Source organism: Capricornis sumatraensis, chromosome 14 (genome assembly GCF_032405125.1).
Source record: "Capricornis sumatraensis isolate serow.1 chromosome 14, serow.2, whole genome shotgun sequence".
Classification (NCBI taxonomy): Eukaryota; Metazoa; Chordata; class Mammalia; order Artiodactyla; family Bovidae; genus Capricornis; species Capricornis sumatraensis.
In genome coordinates, this window is record NC_091082.1 from 78,713,993 (window position 1) to 78,735,684 (window position 21,692).

The 21,692-nt window shown below is 39.2% G+C and overlaps 2 protein-coding genes across 6 annotated transcripts in view; one reads left to right on the forward strand and one right to left on the reverse strand.

The window, feature by feature from the left end:
- Positions 1 to 8,522, reverse strand: part of DTL (denticleless E3 ubiquitin protein ligase homolog) — a 49,776-nt gene extending 41,254 nt beyond the window's left edge. Inside the window, exons 1-3 of one of the 2 annotated variants that reach the window (XM_068986411.1) lie at positions 8,471 to 8,522; positions 2,241 to 2,366; positions 1,358 to 1,456 (exon numbers count right to left, since the gene is read on the reverse strand). In XM_068986411.1, coding sequence (XP_068842512.1) covers positions 1,358 to 1,456; positions 2,241 to 2,366; positions 8,471 to 8,522 — 277 coding nt within the window. The remainder of the gene's footprint in view (positions 1 to 1,357; positions 1,457 to 2,240; positions 2,367 to 8,470) is intronic. The other variant, XM_068986412.1, reaches the window with a different exon arrangement.
- Positions 8,523 to 8,918: 396 nt separating this feature from the next.
- The window catches only part of INTS7 (integrator complex subunit 7), a 79,309-nt gene continuing 66,535 nt past the window's right edge, over positions 8,919 to 21,692 (forward strand). For 3 of the 4 annotated variants that reach the window (XM_068985693.1, XM_068985695.1, XM_068985694.1), the window contains exons 1-4: positions 8,919 to 9,071; positions 17,824 to 17,953; positions 19,120 to 19,266; positions 20,594 to 20,731. In XM_068985693.1, coding sequence (XP_068841794.1) covers positions 8,978 to 9,071; positions 17,824 to 17,953; positions 19,120 to 19,266; positions 20,594 to 20,731 — 509 coding nt within the window. In that variant the 5' untranslated portion in view covers positions 8,919 to 8,977. The remainder of the gene's footprint in view (positions 9,072 to 17,823; positions 17,954 to 19,119; positions 19,267 to 20,593; positions 20,732 to 21,692) is intronic. The other variant, XM_068985696.1, reaches the window with a different exon arrangement.

A 21,692-nucleotide genomic window follows, 5' to 3' on the forward strand; every position in this document is an offset into this window, starting at 1 on the left:
TCTCCAATTTTCTTGAAGCGATCTCTAGTCTTTTCCAAGTTCAGTTCAGTTCAGTTCAGTCACTCAGTCATGTCCGACTCTTTGCGACCCCATGAACTGCAGCATGCCAGGCCTCCCTGTCCATCACCAACTCCTGGAGTTCACTCAAACTCACGTCCATCAAGTCGGTGATCCCATCAGCCATCTCAGCCTGTTGTCTGTCCCCTTCTCCTCCTGCCCCCAATCTCTCCCAGCATCAGAATCTTTTCCAATGAGTCAGCTCTTCGCATGAGGTAGCCAAAGTACTGGAGTTTCAGCTTTAGCATCATTCCTTCCAAAGAAATCCCAGGACTGATCTCCTTTAGAAAGGACTGGTTGGATCTCCTTGCAGTCCAAGGAACTCTCCAGAGTCTTCTCCAACACCACAGTTCAAAAGCATCAATTCTTCAGTGCTCAGCTTTCTTCATAGTCCAATGCTCACATCCATACATGACCACCAGATAAACCATAGCCTTGACTAGACAGACCTCTGTTGGCAAAGTAACGTCTCTGCTTTTGAATATGCTATCTAGGTTGGTCATAACTTTCTTTCCAAGGAGTAAGCCTCTTTTAATTTCATGGCTGCAGTCATCATCTGCAGTGATTTTGGAGCCCCAAAAAATAAAGTCTGACACTGTTTCCCCATCCATTTGCCATAAAGTGATGGGACCAGATGCCATGATCTTAGTTTTCTAAATGTTGAGCTTTAAGCCAACTTTTCCACTCTCCTCTTTCACTTTCATCAAGAGGCTTTTTAGTTCCTCTTCACTTTCTGCCGTAAGGGTAGTGTCATCTCTTTAAGGTCAGCAGAACTTTGCCTTATGCATAAAAGGTATTTGTTCAATATAAATATTTTAAAGCAATGTTTTCCTACATTAAGTATAAAAAATTTAACTTTTTGAAAGAAAAATTGCCATTAATCCTAAAATGTTCTTAACTCTCAGTAAAGATTTTGCTGCAGTTAACAGTTATTGACAGAAAGGCAGCTCACCATTTACTTTCAGTCTGGTCCCTAAACAAACTTAATCAAAAGTGAGTATCACTGAGAATTTATTCAAATAGTAATTTCCTTGTGGTGGTGATTTAGTCTCTAAGTCGTGTCTGACTCTTGAGATCCCTTGGACTGTAGGCTGCCAGGCTCCTTTGTCCATGATTCTCTAGGCAACACTGGTGTGGGCTGCCATTTCCTTCTTCAGGGGATCCTTCCAACCAGGAATCAAACTCAGGTCTCCTGCATTTCAGGCAAATTCTTTACCCACTGAGCTATGCGGGAAGCCTAATTTCCTTGAGGCTTTATGAATTAGAAATATTAAAACAGATATTTTAGATCTTGACTTACCTTTGATGCACTTCTTTCTACTGCTTTGTGATTCTGTGTTATACAACCTAACAAAGCCTTCTTCATTGGCAACTGCTAGTATATGCTCCATATTGGGAGCTACGTAAGAAATAAAGAATAAAATAAAGAGTAAGAACAAATATTAAAGCTGAGTTTAAAGCTATATATGTATAAACAACATAATACTGATTAATTGAAAACTACAAGGTAAACACAAAGAACCCGTTTGGAAAGAGGCAAGACAATTCTGCCCGTATAACATCTGGTACAGTAGAGGTTTTTCTGAGTTAAAGATGGCTTAAAATTTGCCATAATATCTAATTTAGTAAGTGACTAAAAAACACCAATCTTCAGATAATCTCTTATTTAAAGGGGAGCTGAATCAAGAGTGATACCTGAATGAAACAAGAGTGGTACTGGCCAATGGCAAAAAAAAAAAAAAAGAGGGGGAGCATATGACATAGGCCTCCAGCAGGCTAGCCCTATTAAATTAATATCCCTTTTCCTCAACTTTTTACTTTTCCTCTCTTAAACTTTTAACAGCAGGGACAAGCACTTCTACTTCTGTGATATGTTCCCCAACGCACTGCAGAAAAGACAGATTCAATGAGAGCAACATGATGGTTGAACCTTTGTAACCCTTTCTCGATATCAGATAAAAACAAACTAAAAACGATGCTATAAGAATTGTATGGTTTAGCAGAAATATATAATTATGCACAGAGATTAAAGTAGATTTTATAAATGAGAAGAGAGGAGATATTAGAAAAACTCTACCATCTAATTTACTTTTTGTTAAAAGAGACAGCTTAGGATAATTTCCCTCTAAAGAGTGAACCAGATCATTTCTGATCAAGCCTTGCTTATTCAGTAATTCTCTTACCAGAAGAGAAGGTGCATCCAAAAGGAGGAACTGGGGTTCCTGTTTCTCCATAAGAAGTATGCTCATCATTATAGCTGCACTGATAGCCAGTGAGCAGGGACTGTAGCGGGTACTGTGAAGACCATCCTAAAGAAAGACAAAATTCCTTATAGATTCCAATATATCATCACACTTCTAACAAATGCAGAGGCAAAAATCCACTTTTAAAAGTTTCATATATTTTACTATAGATCTATTCACTATCCATGGCCCTCTGGAATACAGTTTCAGATATTTTCCTAAGTGGTCTTAAGGAAAAAATGAAAGAGCACTTCTCAACTTTTGGTGAGATACAGCTTTGGGCTTACCATCTTAAATGAAGACTCTTGCTAAACGTATTTAGTACAGAAAGACACTAGTGGCCTTTGTATGTTACTCCTTCCCCCATCCTTTGGTGACAATCACGAAAAATAACCACAGAGATTACCACAGCCATTCTTATCAAGTAAAATTCTAAGTTTCTAGAGTTCTAAATCATTACTGCAAACTTAAGTTACTAGCAACATCACACATAATCCGATGGTCGGAGTCAAAGGAAATAATGTAAGGTTGTCCAAAAAGTTTGTTCAGGTTTCTGGTAAGGTGGTGTGGAAAAGTCAGAATGAACTTTTTGGTCAACCCACAAGGTCAATGCACCTACTGTAGCCACTAACATCAGTTCAGTTCAGTCGCTCAGTTGTGTCTGACTCTGCAACCCCATGGACTGCAGCATGCCAAGCCTCCCTGCCATCACCATCTCCTGGAGTTTACTCAAACTCATGTCCATTGAGTCAGTGATGCCGTCCAACCATCTCACCCTCTGTCGTCCTCTTCTCTTCCTGCTTTCAATCTTTCCCAGCACCAAGGTCTTTTCCAATGAGTCACCTTTTTGCATCATGTGGCCAAAGTAATGGAGTTTCAGCTTCAGCATCAGGCCTTCCAATGAATATTCAGGACTGATTTCCTTTAGGATTGACTGGTTGGATCTCCTTGTAGTCTAAGGGACTCTTAAGAATCTTCTCCAACATCACAGTTCAAAACCATCAATTCTTCAGTGCTCAGCTTTCTTTATAGTCCAACTCTCACATCCAAACATGACCACTGGAAAAACCATAGCCTTGACTAGACGGACCTTTGTTGGCAATGTAATGTCTCTGCTTTCTAATATGTTGTCTAGGTTGGTCATAATTTTTCTTCCAAGGAGTAAGCGTATTTAATTTCATGGCTGCAGTCACCACCTGCAGTGATTTTGGAGCCCCCCAAAATAGTCTGTCACCGTTTCCCCATCTATTTGCCATGAAGTGATGGGACCAGATGCCATGATCTTAGTTTTCTAAATGTTGAGTTTTAAGCCAGGTGTTTCACTCTCTTTTCACTTTTACCAAGAGGCTCTGTAGTTCTTCTTTGCTTTCTGTCATAAGGGTGCTGTGTCACCTGCATATCTGAGCTTATTGATACTGCTCTCAGCAATCTTGATTCCAGCTTGTGCTTCATCCAGTTCAGCATTTCTCATGATATACTCTGCATATAAGTTAAATAAGCAGGGTGACAATATACAGCCTTGACGTACTCCTTTCCCAATGTGGAACCAGCCTGTTGTTCCATGTCCAGTTCTAACTGTTGCTTCTTGACCTGTACAGATTTCTCAGGAGGCAGGTCAGGTGGTCTGGCATTCCCATCTCTTTAAGAACTTTCCAGTCTGTTGTGATCCACATAGTCAAAGGCTTTGGCATAGTCAATAAAGCAGAAATAGATGTTTTTCTGAAACTGTTTCATTTTTTCGATGATCCAATGGATGTTGGCAATTTGATCTCTGGTTCCTCTGCCTTTTCAAAATCTAGCTTGGGCATCTGGAAGGTTCACGTACTGTTGAAGCCTGGCTTGGAGAATTTTGAGCATTACTTTGCTAGCGTGTGAGATAAGTGTAATTGTGTGATAGTTTGAGCATCCTTTGGCATTGCCTTTCTTTGGGATTGAAATGAAAACTGACCTTTTCCAGTCCTGTGGCCACTGCAGAGTTTTCCAAATTTGCTGGCCTATTGAGTGCAGCACTTTCACAGCATCATCTTTTAGGATTTGATATAGCTCAACTGGAATTCCATCACCTCCACTAGCTTTGTTCATAGCGATGCTTCCTAAGGCCCACTTGACTTCGCATTCCAGGATGTCTGGCTCTAGGTGAGTGATCACACCTTTGTGATTATCTGGGTCATGAAGATCTTTTTTGTATAGTTCTGTGTATTCTTGCCACCTCTTCTTAATATCTTCTGCTTCTGTTAAGTTCATGCCACTAACATATTCACAAGTAAATATTAGTTCTTATACTCTCTCTTTCCTTTCCAGCACTGAAATTCTAGGACTCTAAAACGTTAACGGGAACAAGTCATAGTATCTTAAAATTTATCACAGCAATTTTAAGCCCTGAATAGCAGTAGTAGGTAGGATCTGGAAGTCTTTAAAGAAGGTGAAATCAAACACAAGTTTTGAAAGGAGAGTAAGTGCTCATTGAATATATGAAGGAGGAAGAAATTCAGAGTGGAGGAAAAGCTTACTCTGCTTGGGTCAGAGACCTGATGTGTACTATGGTCCTAAAATAGTAAACCATCTACAAGGTTTTGTTTTACCATTTTGCCATATAGGTTAACATATTTTAAATATATAAAACATTCATTTAATATACAGTTATTGAGAACCAAATATAGTAAGCATTGGAGGAAACACTGAAGTTACAATCTAGAGAATTGTCTAAATAATTAAGAAACTCACTCATATTTTACAGTACTCTCAATTCTTACTTTTGGTGATATAAAAAATGTCATTTGGAGAAGACATCTTAGCCTATATAATCTCACACAAATCTAGTTCTGCAGGTTCACAGAAATAACCTAAAGGAATACAAAGGAGGCAAAGAAATTCAACTCAGATTTAGTCATTACTCTTGGGGGCATTACCTTAAGGCCAGATATCACTGTAACTGCTACTGCTACTGCTAAGTCACTTCAGTCGTGTCCAACTCTGTGCGACCCTATAGATGGCAGCCCACCAGGCTCCCCTGTCCCCGGGATTCTCCAGGCAAGAACACTGGAGTGGGTTGCCATTTCCTTCTCCAGTGCATGAAAGTGAAAAGTGAAAGGGAAGTCGCTCAGTCGTGTCCAACTCTTAGCGACCCCATGGACTGCAGCCTACCAGGCTCCTCTGCCCATGGGATTTTCCAGGCAAGAGTACTGGAGTGGGGTGCCATTGCCTTTAAAGACCACTAAAAGAATAATATGAATACAAAAATTAGTTATGTTGTAGAGTTCACAAATCTGCATCTACAGACAGAAAGGCAGTCCTTAAAAGCCTCTGTTCTAAAACGATTTAGAAACGATTCTAAAACGATTTAAATGTATAAAACAGTTTTTTACACAGAGTAAGATAGGGTGATCAAAAAAATGACTTTTCAAGCTTAAAGTCAAATTACATTAGGATAAATCTGTGGGAAAAATAAAGTGGAAACATATTCCAGGGAAAAAAACAACTATGTAGAATATCTAGCAGTTCATACTTTAAAAAATGGTTGATGTGATTATTAAATCATTACTATAGTATTTACAGTCTATTAGACACAGTTTAAAGACACAGCATTTTCATTTAAGAAGGTAAACACAATATGGTCAGAAATTACATACCCTTTGCATCTGTTTAAACTTTTAAAGAAAACTTCAAGATCAATTTAAAAATACACAGAAGAGTAATCAGCTTTCATTTTAGAAAGATCACTGGCAGCAATATGGGAAATAAACTGGAAAGAGGGAAACTAAGAGACCATTACAAGAAGGTATAAAGGCCCAACTGAGGGAAACAGAATGGTAAGCATAATATAGATCCAAAATATGTGAAGAGGCAAAATCAGCGAAGAAGACACAGAGAAGGAAGGATTCAGGAGATTTTAAGGGAACTTCTCGAAAGGGTATCTTGAGGAAAATGGAGGAATTCTGATTGACTTTCAGGTTTCTGACTGTGAAGACCAGTTTAAAACAATAAGACCATTTCCTAAACTAGGTAATATAGCAGGTTAGAGAAAAAAGTGTTTGGTTTTGGTACATGAGTTTGAGATGTTTCTGAGACTGACCACCTGGATGAAGATGCTTATACACCTCTCATAGAAACAGATGTAAAGCGAATAGAAGGTTGCAGGTAATAGTGGAAGAAATCCTGGTTACAGCTATGATCACCCATGGGAGTTGGTAGAAACAGAAAAGGGGCCTAGGATAGATCGTGGAAGGAGAAAGATGGTCCTACAAAGTTTGGTGCATGATATATAACAATGAATGAATTTCAGTGCCTAAACACAAAACAATGAATGAGTATTTGGGGGCTTGGTGTGGGCTGTCTCGAAACATACCATAACAGCATATTGATTATTTTGAACTGAAGTTGCTTGAGAAGCAGCTGATGCAAGAAGGAAACCCTAACCTTCCTGTCTCCCTGAAAGGCAGGAAATAAATCTCTCCTATGAAAGGTGCACTCCTTGCAACTGGAGGTATAAGGTCACCCTTATCCGACAGAGAGGAAATTCAGAGCCAAGAAGCCTGTGTAAACAAACCTTGTAACTTCTTTTAATTTACTACCTCAAGCCCAAACTCTGTTTAGATTCCTTACTAATTACGTATCCCAAACTTAAGTTCTTTGTCCTGTCAATTCCTCACAAATTTATTGCCTTTTCTGGGGTCTAAAAAGTATAAAAGCTGCCTGCTTTGGCCAGTTCTTAGGTACCATTTCTATGAGATCTCCATGCACATGAATTAAAATTTGTTTTTCTCCTGCTAATCTCTTGTGTCTATTTTGTTATTAGTCCAGCCATATATACTCAATCAGCATAGAGGGGGAAATTTACCCTTTCCGGAAAAATATTTACGAATCAGAGATAAAGTTGACAGACAGAATGTAGAGTTAAGAGAAGAATCTGTTTCAAAAGAAAGACTACATAGCTTGCTCCAGGTCACACAGACAAGCAAGGAGTGGAGGTGAAATCAGGAAGACAGAGCTCTTAACTACCATGCTATACTGACATTCATGACACAAAGGATATATAAGTAAAGCAAGGTCGCAGCAGAGACAGAAAGGAGAGGCTTTTAGAGTATAATTTAAAAGACTGTCTAAGAGATAAGGATGGCAGAGTTTTAGATTGGAGGAAGGAAGTTGATGAGCTACTCACCAGTCGTCTCAATATCTTTTTTCAAGACCTATGCCTTAAATATAAAAAGCTCACTTCTCACATTTTCTGTTTTCCACACGGGTTTCAAGGGGAAAGAAGACCTTGTTCATCTTTAAATGAATGAGATTTCATTTGCAGCCAACCTTAGTCTGGGTGGTAACTCCCTTATCAAAAACTTACCAGAAAGTTTCAGGTTGATGACACTCAAACCTAAAGCTCAAAATTCTTATTGCCAATGTTTTTAACCTAAGGAACTTCAAGAACTGGAAAGAATAAATTGGAAGCCTATATACTAACATGGAAGTATTTCCAAGTTCTATCGTAAAAGTAAAGAGATAAAACATTTTAATCCCATTTCCATAAATAACAATACTTCCTACTTCTGGCATTGAAAAACATTTTGGAATAAAATACTTCAATCTATTAATAGTGGTCATTTGTGGGAAATGTGCTTACGGGCATTTTTCACTGTATTACTACGAATTTTTATACCCTTGAATTAATCAGGAAGAAAAAATTCTGACCATGCTAGAAGCAGATGTTCTGTTCTCCCTGCCTGACTGAGTTCTTTTTAAGAGCCGATCCTATTCTCTGGTGTATATAGCAAACGGTAGGGCTCACTAAGTTTCCACTACAAATGAATGAATTAATCAATGAGTACGATCCTTGACGATCTCACACAGCTGTTCGTTCAGAAAGCCACACACTCTCAAATGCACGCGTCTTCCAGTTAACGTGCAAAACAGACATAAACCGTAATGGAGGTCAGTTAACTCAACGTCCCTCCCTCCCTCAGCCTACACGACTAAAAAAAGCCTCGATTACGACGAAAAGTATCTCGAGGGCACTAAAGTGCGGCTTTTTTCAGTATTCCTAGCTAGTATGAACTCATTCTGGCTGGGGGAGAACTCGGCGGCTGGGAAACTGAACTGAAATCGGCATTGGTCCGAGGAGTTGTTCTGGGGGAGGTGAATCCCGCCGGCAAGAAACAGCGGTTAGGGCCGTTACTCACCATTTCTCGGGACGCCAAACTGGGGCTGGCGGAGCACCGAATTGAAGAGCATCTGGGACGGAGGAAAACGCTCAACTGAGGAAAAAGCCGTGGAAATGCCTCCAGATTCAGCAGAAACTGTATCCTGCGCCCCTTAGACCACGACTAAGTTATTGCCTCCAACTCCCGCCACTGTAAGCCCCGGTCACCAAACTCCCCGCCAAACTGACGTCACGCCCTCTGATTGGCTCTCGGAGCGGCGTCCGGGCGCGTACGAGTCACTTCCCCCTTCGAAGCCCCGCCTCCTTCTCGCCCAGCCGCGGGAACCTAGCGTTCCAGAGCTCCCTGAGCGCCTGCGCGGGGGGCCGCAGGGGCGCTGGCGAACGGCAGGGAGCCCAGGGCGCATGCGTAACACGGCTTGACAGCGCGCGGAGGAAAAATCCGCGAGAAGGTGGTGGAAGAAGATGGCGGTGGTGGGGCCGAGTTTGCAATCTCTATGAATAGGCTAATCGAGTAACTGTATGGGTCATGGCGTCAAACTCAACTAAGTCTTTTCTGGCAGATGCCGGCTATGGCGAACAGGAGCTGGATGCTAACTCTGCCCTTATGGAGTTAGACAAAGGTATTTCGAAAGAGCGGGCTGCGCGTGTGTGGGGGGAAAGTGGCGCCACCAGGCGGTGGTAGCCGCGCGAGAAGCTGGGGAGGCGCATGCGCGGTGCTTCCTGGGCGGGGCGGGGTCGGGCGCCTTTGCCTTTGGTGAGCCCAGGGCATTTCGCGGCTTTGGGAGGTTGGCCGAAAAGGGCAGCGTTGCTTGATTGGCCTTGTACAGCTGAAAAAGTAGAGAGCTCCCGCGAAAGGCTCGCTTGGACCACTTGAGGGCACAGCCCCGCGATTTTCCACGCAGTTTCTAAAAGTGCTGTATTGAAATTATGAAATTATTTTTCAGTATGTGCAGTTGAGACCAGGTCTTCACCAAGACTGCTGCTTCTTGCACCGACTTTACAGCGATTCATTTAATTTCTGTAATTCTTACCTGCCGGTTACTAGGCAGGTCAAAAATAGGGCCAAGACATCCGAAAAGCATAGCCCCTATTCATTCTCTGCTTCCCTGATAGCTCAGCTGGTATAGAATCCGCCTGCAATGCAAGGTTCGATTCCTGGGTCCGGAACATCCGCTGGAGAAGGGATAGGCTACCCACGCTAGTATTCTTGGGCTTCGCTTGTGGCGCAAGCTTAGTGTAATTAAAGCAATGTACTTTAAGGGCAGGTTCAGATCAATAGGAAGATTAGAGAATCCGGACTTACTTGGGAACTTGTGTATGATTGATGATTTTCTAATTATATTTCCTATATTTGGTAGTTTTAAAGGGGGTATTTGAAGCCTATCAATAAAGTAGTGTTACTTCTTAGAAACTACAATTAAGTCCTAAAAATATAATAAGTGAGACATCATATATCCTATTTCATCCATTAAGATACATATTTTTTCACATATTAACATCTCTGAAACTGAGAGTCATCTTAAAAACCGGTAAAATAAAGTCTTAGTTATTATTTAAGTGGGCTTCCTTTGTGGCTCAGCTGATAAAGAATCTGCCTGCAATGCGGGGGACTTGGGTTGGATCCCTGGGTTGGGAAGCTACCCGTTCCACTATTCTGGCCTGAAGAATACCCTGGAGTGTGTATAGTCCTTGGGGTTGCAAAGAGTCGGATACGACTGAGCGACTTTCACACACATTCTCTGCAAATGAGTTCAATTTCCTTATGGCAGTGAAGGGACGGGACAGGCTTGGTGTAGTAGTAGAAGCTTTGGATAGACTTGAGTTGAATTCTAGTTTCGCTAGTTTTATGATCATGGACATGTCATTTAACCAAACCTAGTCTTGTTTTTTTTCTCTGCAAAATGAGTAAAATACCATTGAGCTGGCAAAATGGTTGTAAATATTAAGTGATGTAATAGTATGCAAAAAAGTCCTTATTAAATGCAGAAGAGATTTGCCTTATCTTTTAGAGAGGGATTTGGAAGGCAAGGGCAGGTATTTCCTAGTAGAGAACTCAAAGTATTACAGTGACTCTATTGTTTCAGTGTACTTGTTATTTTTGTTGAATGGGGGAAACATCCCTTGGTATACAGTTAATTAACTGTAGCCAGTGGGTAATATGTTAAGAACTGGACTAGCAGTTAGAAGGATTTTTAAGTCCACTCGGAGCCACTTCCCAGCCCTCTGACTTGGACACTATGTTAACTTTTCTGGGACTTCAATTTTTTTTTACCTTGTAGACATTTAAAGTGCAGTTGGTCCAGATAAGAGTTTCTCAGACTTAAAAACAAACAAGCAAACTTTTAACTTCTTTTGATCAACATGAAAATTTCATAACACTCCAATGAGATATTCCTTTGGTTGAGTCATAGTAGTGCAAGTCCATCATCCAAGAAAACGATGTTGAGCTTTGCTTTCTCTTAAGAAAAACTGTAGGGCTTTTTAAATCATAATATCAGATGTGTTTTTTAAACACTGCATAACCTTTTCCTCCCCATTCTGTTAATTCCTTCCTTATTCCCCAGTAAGAGTTGCAGGTCTACATGTCTAATATTTCTACTAAATCTCTAAAGAGATTTTCTACCACTGTGGTCTGGGTGGACTCAGCCCATAATGACAGTAGAGCAGTACTGTAGAACAGAATTGAGATGGGACTCTGAAGAAATGAGAGCTCTAGAATTATTTGATTCCTAAAAACTTGCAGTTGTAGTAAGAAAAAAATGTAACACAATTTTTCCTTCCCAAAAGTTGATATAGGAATATTTTAGACCTGTAAGAAGTGTATAGATGGTTATTGAGTGTTTACCTATAAACCAGGTGTCAGTCCTAGATCATGTTTAATCCTCCCAGCAGCACCTTGGGTGATGTAAGATATTATTCTATTCCATAACATCTTACAGAAGAACGCAAAGTAACTTTTTGACCAACCCAGTTATTTTACAGGTGGAAGTTGGTCTGGGGTTGCTTGAATACATGGTGCCACACAGATAGCAGTGGGGCTACTGCTGTAGAGAGGAGGTGATTGTAATAATCCAGGGAGAAGAGAAGAGTGGCTTGGGCCAGGTTACAGTGAAGCTGTGTGAAGTGCTGAGATTATGTATATATTTTGAAGGTAGGGCCAACAAGATTGGCTAATGAATTAGTTGAGGATGTGAGAATAAGAGGTCAGGAGAAACTCAGAGGTTTCTTGGGTTTTTTTTGGTCAGAGCTATTGGAAGTATATATGGTCATTTACCGAGTGGATGAAAATCAGATCACTGTGGGACTATTGAATTTGAGCTATTGCTTAGACATTCAAATGGAGATGTTGGGTAGGCAGTTAGATATACAGATGTGATAGTTGAAGTTCATAATAAAAAAGTATCTGTAGCACGAGTGTCAAGAAACCCACTTGGGAAATATTGCCATTTTATAACCTGTTATATGGTTATGACTGTTGTACTTTGTTCTGAGCATTTTGAGCAAGCATGGAAGTAAGGTATTTATTTCTGATCTCTCTAGGAATAAATGGATGTTCTTTTAAAGCTGATTGAATGTCTGTTTAGGATGTAGTTAGTAACACAGGAAAATAATCATTCATATAATAGTCATTAATTCATTTAATAAATATTTACTAATCACCTGCATTGTGTTAGGCACTTAAACTTGGAGCTGTATTAGTGAACAAAACAGCTTTAAGAACCTCACCTGAGGGAGGGAGGTTCAAGGAGGGGACATAGACTATGGCTAATTCATGTTAATGTATGGCAGAAATCAAACCAGTATTGTAAAGCAATTATCTTTCAATTAAAAATAAATAAGTTTTTTTAAAAAAAGACCAAAAAGTGGGCAGTGGCCTAATTCCTGGAAATCTCCCCTCCCCTCCAATAGTTGGACTAATCCTCCCACTCATTAGCCTATGAAATTATCCGGCCCAGAAAAACTAACCATGGCCACATTTCAAGACCACAGCACTGGCCCTCTGTCGTGGCCCACACTGTATCTATGGAGTGTGTTTCTCTTTGAATAAATCTACTTCTTACTTATGAAAAAAAAAGCTCACCTAAGGAATCAGACAGGGCTAGATTAAATATGGCCTTGTTAGGACAAGAAGTTTGGATTTTATGAGAAGACATTGAGAAGTTTTTAAGTAGAGGACTGACATGGATTGGTTTACATTTTTGAGGATGACTTTCGCTCCTATGTAGAGGTCTTTTTGCCTTCCCCTTTTTAAAGTTTTAAGCTGATAACCATACTGCCTGAGCTATGAAGACAAAGCAAACAGAGTTAAGTGTTAAATCAAGTACAACTTACGTATATTGGACATTTAGTAATACAGCACATCATTTCTATAGTACAGGCATTACAAAGGACATACTTCACATAATTTATTCAGTTAGTGTAACTTTTTCACTAAACACTGTCAGTCTAAAGATTTTTAAGTCAGCTGATGGGAAGTGTCCCGATGATTTAGGAAAAGGTACGCAAGATCTCCACCCTGGGTGGAAAGGAGAAGCTACTGTAGAAGACACCACTCAGCCTGCCTGCTTTCTGTGAGGTTGGTCTTGGGAGGGATGAGATCAAAGAGCAATGGAGAAGAGAGCAGTTTGCCTCTCCTGTGCCTGGGCGATGAGAAAGGAGGACATGCAGGGGTTGGAGTTGCTGGCCAAGGTACTGGTGAGCTTAATGCTGCATGGAAAACCTGACGGTATGTTCGATGAAGAAATTGATAATGAAATAGAAGGATGCCGTCAATCAGGACAATTATCTTGTCTCCCTTATTTTTCCCTTAGATGCTATCATGTCACCTATGTTGGCAAACATCTGAATTCTCAGACTGAAGAAGAGCACAGGTTCCTTTTACACTGTCCGTATTGGCACAGATGTAGTTGGCACGATAAATAAATGTGAGGCCTTGCAAGTATCCTCATATCCCCTTCCAAAGAGGGAGATCGCTGCAGCCAATATTGTACCAAGTGACTTAATTCCGTGCCATAAGTGATTCAGAAATGGACATGTGATCCACACTGAGTCAAATTCTTTCTCTTTAAGAATCTGTACTACCAGACCAAACTTAGTGTTGAGAGGTGGACCTCTTGGCATTGGCACGTGTGCGCTCAGTCGTGTCTGACTTTTGGTGACCCTCCTCTGTCCATGGAATTTTCCAAGCAAGAATAGTGGAGTGGGTTACCATTTCCTACTTCAGGAGATCTTCTCGACCAAGGGATCGAACCCATCTCCTGCATTACAGGTGAATTCTTTCCCACTGAGCCATCTGGGAAGCCCGTGGACCTCTAAGATCATGTATAATAGAATTGAGGTGAAGGTCAGACTGTTAACTCAAAGTCACATTAAAAACAAGCATTATAATGAACTATTTCTTAAAGCCAGTGATCCCTTGGCCAGCTGTGAGAACTGATCCAAAAATTCAAGACCCTTCTTTGGTTCTTATTGAAATCCACAGATTCATTTTTTTGTGTGGCTAAGCAAAGAGTTGGACACGACTGAGCAACTGAACTGAACTGAACTGAACTGAATGCATTTCTCTCTTTTGCACCCTACCTTCTCATTTCCTCTCTCATAATAAGACTCTCATATCAGAAAATAAGCAAGACATTTACTGTTCTTTAGCTCATGTACCCAAGGCTCTGTTACAGGAATAAATGTCTATCTTAAATAAAAATTGACCACACTAGAGAAATAAGAATATTTCTCTGGCAGATGCAAAATTATCTTTGGCACATTTTGAATCAGTTTAAATAAATTGGTCTGAGATTCTGTTTTAAAGGGAAGGTAAAGTGGATTGTCTTCTGTTGAAGAGACTCCTTGTGCCTAGGCTACTTCCTTCTTTCCCATTTTCATCCCAACCAAGGTTAATTTATTACAAACAGAACTTTGCTGTCATGTGCATCACTCAACCAGGGAGAGAGAGAGAAGGAAGCAAACCCAGTGGCCCTGGGTTCCCCCAGCAGTCCGTTCCCCCGCCACATGTACACAAGCACACATCTCTCCTTTCTCTGCCTTCACCTCTGTCTTGAAGCCTTTCTTTCCCTTCACTGCTCTGGCTTTGTGTCCCTTGACCACCTTTTCAAGGCTTCAGGAGCCATTGCTAGTCACCTAGAAGGTCTCTATTGGCGCTTAGTGTATTTAATGGGAAGAAGACTCCAAGAGCTCCTCGTGGCAGTTCTTGTTTGTATGGAAGTTGGTGAGTGAGGTGTATAGGGAGAGGGGAGCAGACAAAGAAGGGATATGTTCTGAATATCTCAGTTAGAAATTTGGATTAATTTTCCCTTAAGAACTTTTGTTATAAGCAGCCATTAGATTACAGAGTACTGTTAAGTACTGATGGTGCTGTTTTTTTTCCTATGAGGAAATATGTTCCCAGTACCAGATAACTAACCTGAGTGTGCCTACAGAACTGAATTCATTAGTAAGTTGTAGAAATTGCATGTGCACATTTACTTTGTAAGTCTTCCACATTGAGACAAAGAGGCACCCAGGAAAGAGCCCTCAGTCCACTGGGAATCAACCGCATAGCGTACGAGCGGTGAGTTCAGTTTCAGTCAGTGTCTCACTGAGGACTATGGCCCTGGAGACAGCTTTCCAGAAAGCTCTGAGAAATCACTCTGAAGACATAGGGGGAGAGGTCAGTATATCATGCAATTTTGACTAAAGAGTATATGCAAGCCGGCGGACATCTCGGTAGGTTACTGACAGTTTCAAGGAACACACATCTCAGTTAATGACTTCAGTGCTTTTCTAAGTGTGGGAAAATGCAGGACTCCGGGTTCATAAACTTTTTTCCTCTGAAATATAACTGCCTAAGTGCATGTTTGGCCTGTTTTCCTTAAAACACAGAGTGCCTCATTTAGTTTTTTAAGCTGAATTCCTTTCAGGGTGTACTGTAGGTCAGTGACTCATTCCTCGTAGGACTGAATGGCGAGCGACATTCCTTGTTTCAACCCCAGATATTTCCTTTGTCATTTTTAAACAATGAACAAACTTTACTGAACAGAACTATTCATGGGCACTTATTCTTGTGCAGATATAATCAGCATTTTATAAGTGGCAAAATAATAAAAATTATTTGAAGGTGATACTATTAATTTCATATCAAGATATTCATTCTTAATGGATTTTTTAAAGGATTGAACATGAACTGTTTGTTGGATTTTTGAAAAATCAAATTCATTGAGGGAATTCCCTGGTGGTCTAGCATTTAGGGCTCCATGGTTTCACTGTTGAGGGCCTGGGCTCAATCTCTGATCTGGGAATTAAGATCCCATAAGCAGCGCAGCCAAAAAAAAAAAAAAAGAAATCATTCATTGAGGCATAATTTGTGTGTAATAAAGTTCACCAAATGTATATAGTCATGAAACCACTGGCTGGAATATTTCACCCCTAGAACTTCCTCGTGCCCCTTTGTGGTCAGTCTTTCTTTAGCTTTTGGCAACCACTTTCCACTTTCTGTCTTCATAGCTTTGCCTTTTCCAGAATGTCATGTAATATATAGTCATAGAGTAGTCTTTTGGGTCTGACTTCTTTGATTTAGCATGATGATTTTGAGATCCACCCATGTTGTGCATCAGTAATGGGTTCCTTTTTTTTTTTTGCTGCTGCTGTTCTGTCACTAAGTTGTGTCTGACTCTTCCTGACCCCGTGGACTGTAGCACCCCAGGCTTCCCTGAGCTTCACTGTCTCCTGGAGCTTTCTCAGACTTATGTCCGTTGAGTCAGTGATGCCATCCAACCTTTTCATCCTCTGTTGCCTCCTTCTCCTCCTGCCCTCAATCTTTCCCAGCATCAGGGTCTTTTCCAGTGAGTCAGCTCTTCGCATCAGGTGACCAAAGTATTAGAGCTTCAGCTTCAGCATCAGTCCTTCCAGTGAATATTCAGGGTTGATTTCCTTTAGGATGGACTGGTTTGATCTTGCTATCCAAGGAACTCTCAAGAGTCCTCTCTAGCACCATAATTCGAAATCGTCATTTCTTCGGTAATCAGCCTTCTTTATGCTCCAACTCTCACATCTATACACGACTGCTAGAAAAACCATAGCTTTGACTAGATGGACCTTTGTTAGCAAAGTGATGTCTCTGCTTTTTAATATGCTGTCTAGGTTTGTCATAGCTTTTCTTCCAAGGAGTAAACATCTTTTAATTTCATGGCTGCAGTCACTGTCCGCAGAGATTTTGGAGCCCAAGAAAACAAAGTCTGTTACTGTTTCCATTTTTGTCCCCATCTATTTGCCATGAAGTTATGGGACCAAATGCCATGATCTTAGTTTCTTGAACGCTGAGTAGGAGACTATTGTATGGAGATATCACAGTTTGTTTATTCATTGACCAGTTGATGGAATGGGAATTTTTTGCCATTCTAGTGGATGTGTAGTGGTATCTTACTGTTGTTTTTAATTTATAGTTCCTGGATGACTAATAATGATGAGCATCTGTTCATGTGCTTATATTTGCCATCCATATTTCCTTTGTGGTGAAATTTCTCTTCACATCTTGCCCATTTAAAAAACTGAGTTTTCTAGAGATATAAGAGCTATGAATGAAGTCCTTTATCAGATATGTGTTCCATAAATATCTCTTCTAATATGTGGCTTGTTTTTTTATTCAGAAAAGTATATTTTGAAGAGCGTAAGTTTTACATTTTTATGCAGTTTAAACTTATTCTTTAATCTTTAAAAAGCCCACTTTTTGTGTTTTATCTAAGAATTATTTGCATAATACAAGCATACAAAGATTTCTTCCTTTTTTCTATATGCTTCATAATTTTAGCTTTTACTCTTAGGTCTGTGGTTCATTTTGAATTAATTTTTGTATATGGTGCAAATTAAGGATTGAGTTTCTTTTTTTCCTCTTTTAAATTTCTCTTCTGATTTCTTCTTTTACACTTTTAATTCTTTCAGTGGTTCATTTTATTGGGTTTTTTAAATAACTATGTTGCTTAATTTCCAGTATATTTGAAAAATTTTTAATATTTTTCTCTTACTGATTTTTAATTTAATTCCATTATGTTGTAATGGAGAACATATATAATATGATTTCAGTGCTTTCATATTTGTTGAGATTTACTTGTGGCCCCAAATATTCTATCAATTCAACCTTAAAAGAAAGTTTCTCTTTCATTATATCTTAAGGTGGCGCTTTCCAAAATTACTATTTCATGTGTCATTTTTATTTTTGAAAACATAACGAGTTACTGTTGTACTTTATCTAATTGTTAAGAATGATTGTAATTTTACAGTGTAAATAATTTTAGTCTGTAATACTGTGTTGGTATTTGCTGTTTTTGCCTTACTATAGTCAAAAATTTCTAATCTGTTCTTCCCTTTTAATGGTTCCCATAGGTCTAAGATCTGGCAAACTTGGTGAACAGTGTGAAGCAGTTGTCCGATTTCCCAGGCTCTTTCAGAAGTATCCATTCCCTATTCTCATCAATTCTGCATTCCTAAAGTTAGCTGATGTTTTCAGAGTTGGGTAAGTCTTTTTAAGCCCTTGGTGTCCTAAAGCACTTTGTTCATATTTCTTTGTTTTATATTGTAGTCTGTATTCTTTTTGCCTTTTCGGACTTCGACATGATGCTTTTTTGTTTTTGTTTTTTTACCGTTTTAGTGGATGCACGTGGAAATTCACAACAAATTTTGGTGTGAAATTTAATGGTATTTTAAGCCAAAGTAAAGGGTATAAGGCAGAGAGTACTTATTTCTTTGGGGGACAGGATAATTCAAAATTAAAGACAACCTTGATATATAATTGTGTACTTTGGAAATATCTGTGGCTTTGTGTAGTTCATTTTGAGAAGTTTCTGATTTAACAATTTATTTTTATAACATGAGATTACATGTTACATGAGATTATGGGCCACTGTGAAGTGCCTGAAACATGTAAGCAGAGCCTGAATATATACCTGTTCTGTCTCTACGCCATTCCCTCTCCCACTTCTTTCCACCATTCTCCATATACTTGTGTGCTTACACACAAACCTAATCAGACTTGCAGAAAAGAAGCTGTAGAATTAGCTTGAGAGGAGGAAGACCATCTTCTTGGTTCTAGTTGGATTGAGGATGTTGAGTTTGGCTCCCAGGCTTCTCTCTACGTTACAGCTGTTTGGGTGCCTTCCTGCAGGACTGCAGGCTCTGCTAGCTGCTCATGCTTAGTACTCATCTCAGGGTTCTACATCCATGGGTTCTACCAACCACAGGTCAAAAATATTTGGGAAGATAATTCCAGAAAGTTCCAAAAAGCAAAACTTGAACTTGCCACCCACTGGCCACTAGTTACATTGTACTTATACTAGTTTACATAGCATTTACATTGTGTTAGGTATTATAAGTAATCTAGAGATGATTTAAACTATGTGAGAGGATGCACAGGCACTGTGCCATTTTGCAGAAGCGAGTTCAGTCTCCAAGGATTTGGGTTTGGTGCGGGGCTAGTCCTGGAATTAGTTCCCCTCCACACTGTGGGTATCATAGGATGACTGTACAGACTTTTGACTGTTTCTGTGGTAAAACAGAATGTTAAGATTGAAAAACATTGGCCTGTTGCTAAAATTTATTAGTATCATTTGTGTTGCTTTGATTCCTAATTAAATATTACTTTCCTAAAGTGGTCTAATTCATTTTATCTGTGGTTCTTCCTAGAAACAATTTCCTGAGGCTGTGTGTTCTTAAAGTTACCCAACAAAGTGAGAAGCATTTGGAGAAGATCCTAAATGTGGATGAGTTTGTAAAGAGAATTTTCTCTGTGATTCATAGTAATGACCCTGTTGCAAGAGCCATCACACTCCGGTATGTTCTGTTACGCCGCTGAGTCACCACAAGATTGTTTGAGCTGTATTTCTATACTCCCAAAAGGCCGTACATTTACTTCTGTTACTCTGAATATTAGGAATTCATTTTTGTTTTTCCTAGTAAGAGTCAATGAGAAAATATGGTAACCATCCCAATCTGTAAATGCTTTAGAGCTAACCATCTGTGATACAGTTTTGGTAACTTATGTTTGAGACACTCGTTTTGTAGGTAGATGTTCTGATCTGTTAACTCAAATGTAAGTATGGTTTGAAAGAAAGAAAGAAAATGAAGTTGCTCAGTCAAGTCCAACTCTTTGTGACCCCGTGAATTGTAGCCTACCAAGCTTCTCCATCCATGAGGATTTCCCAGGCAAGAATACTGGAGTGGGTTGCCATTTCCTTTTCCAGGGGCTCTTCCTGACCCAGGGATCAAACCTGGGTCTTCCGCATTGCAGGCAGATGCTTTAACCTCTGAGCCACCAGGGAAGCCTCATGCTTATTTTGAACTTTTACCTTTCTGACCTTGTTCTTCCTGTTTCGTGTCCATTTTCTATATTCATCCTAGATTATGTGCTCATTTTTATATATGATAATTTATATCTTGACTCCTTGGAGAATGCCAGGTACAACCACCTTAGTTTCTTCAACATTTCCTTTTCTTTCTTGGCATTAAAAAAATTTTGGTAGAATTTCATTTTGTAAGCCTTAAAACCAGCTTGAACCATATCCTCTTTTTAGGTCTGTCATCTATGAAATTAGTATGTGTAAACTTTGGATTTTTGATCACTTTCCTAAACTATACCTGCCTCTATTCTGATATGAGCTCCAGGGGACATCCTCTACTTCTCTTGATGTTGAGAGATTTGAAAATCATGATACAAGTAATTACTGATGTGGAAAAAAGACTGGGAAGTCTTACATTTTTACTTTGTGGGTCTGCTTAATAGCAAAAATATTGGATTCTTAATGCTTTGCTAACATGGACTTCTTTATACAACATTGGAAAATTGGCATTTTGATGCTTTAGTAATTCAAAAGTTTGTTTTCCTGGGCTCTCTTTGGTACTTGGCATGTACTTCAAGGTGATTTTTTAAAAAAAAATTTTTGCTGTGTTAAATTAACCATGTTAATTTTTCTTACATGTTGAAGTATGGAAAAATGTTTACAAAACTTGAGTCGCTGATTTTTAAAATTGATATGTCATTAACCTGAGATTTATAGAGTGACCTACAAACTTTATTTTTGGTAAGCTTTGCCTGTTTCTTCCTTTTCTGACCTTGAACTTACTGTATTTCCATTCTTTTGGGGTTTCTCTGTTTGTGTAGGATGTTGGGAAGTCTGGCATCAATAATTCCCGAGAGGAAGAATGCTCATCATAGTATTCGTCAGAGTCTGGATTCACATGATAATGTAGAAGTTGAAGCTGCTGTTTTTGCTGCTGCTAACTTCTCTGCACAGTCAAAGTAAGCCTAGGCCTTTTATAGTTTGGCTTCCTAAGAAGAGGTTTTGAAAGAATAGCTCATTGATATATGTAAACACTAAGGGATATAGAAAAATGTAAACTTCAAGATATATTTTCCAAGGGTGTGTCTATCATGTTGGGAAAACAGGACTTAAATCCATAAAACAGAAGAGTTAAGTACAGATATTGGCATTAACTGTAAATGAAATTAAAGCTCCCAGAAGGACAGGATCAGCCTGGGATTAGAATAGTTGGGGAAAGCTTCATTGGGGAAGCAGAAGCTTTGTCCACTGAGGTGTCTTCCCCAAACCTGTACTGTCCTAATACTAAATTATTCTTTTCTTGCTATCTTCTCAACTCTGGACAGTTTGACAGAGATAATAACTGGAATTGAAACCAATTTTAACTTCTTTGGGGTATCATACTCTATTATCTTATAAAATAGTATTTTTCTCTACATATATTTATTATTTTTTGATGAAATATTGGCCATAGTTTTATTAATGTGTTTGACTTACTGATTATCCTCTCTAAAAATTAATACTATTTCTTTTACTGACTGATGATGTGAAAGTAACACTGCTTTCTGGAGGGCATTTTGGTAATATGTATTTTGTACATCCCTTGGACCTAGAAAATCCACTTATAAGAATTTATCCTAAGGAATCAGCAGTGTGTACTGATACTTACTTGCAAGGATGCTAGTTATAAGATTATAATAACAAAAAAAATTAGTAACCAATTCCAACCAGTGTGCCAATAAGATAAATAGGATCATACATTGAAATACTATATCAGCTTTTATAACTAATGTATTTTAGAAATATATTTGAAAACAGGTTACATAATAGGTTATGTGATATTACGGTTTATTTGAAAAGCAAGTATTTATGGAATAGAAAAGAGACTAGGATATGTATCAAAATATTGTCTCTAAGTGAAGATATTATCTTATTTTTATT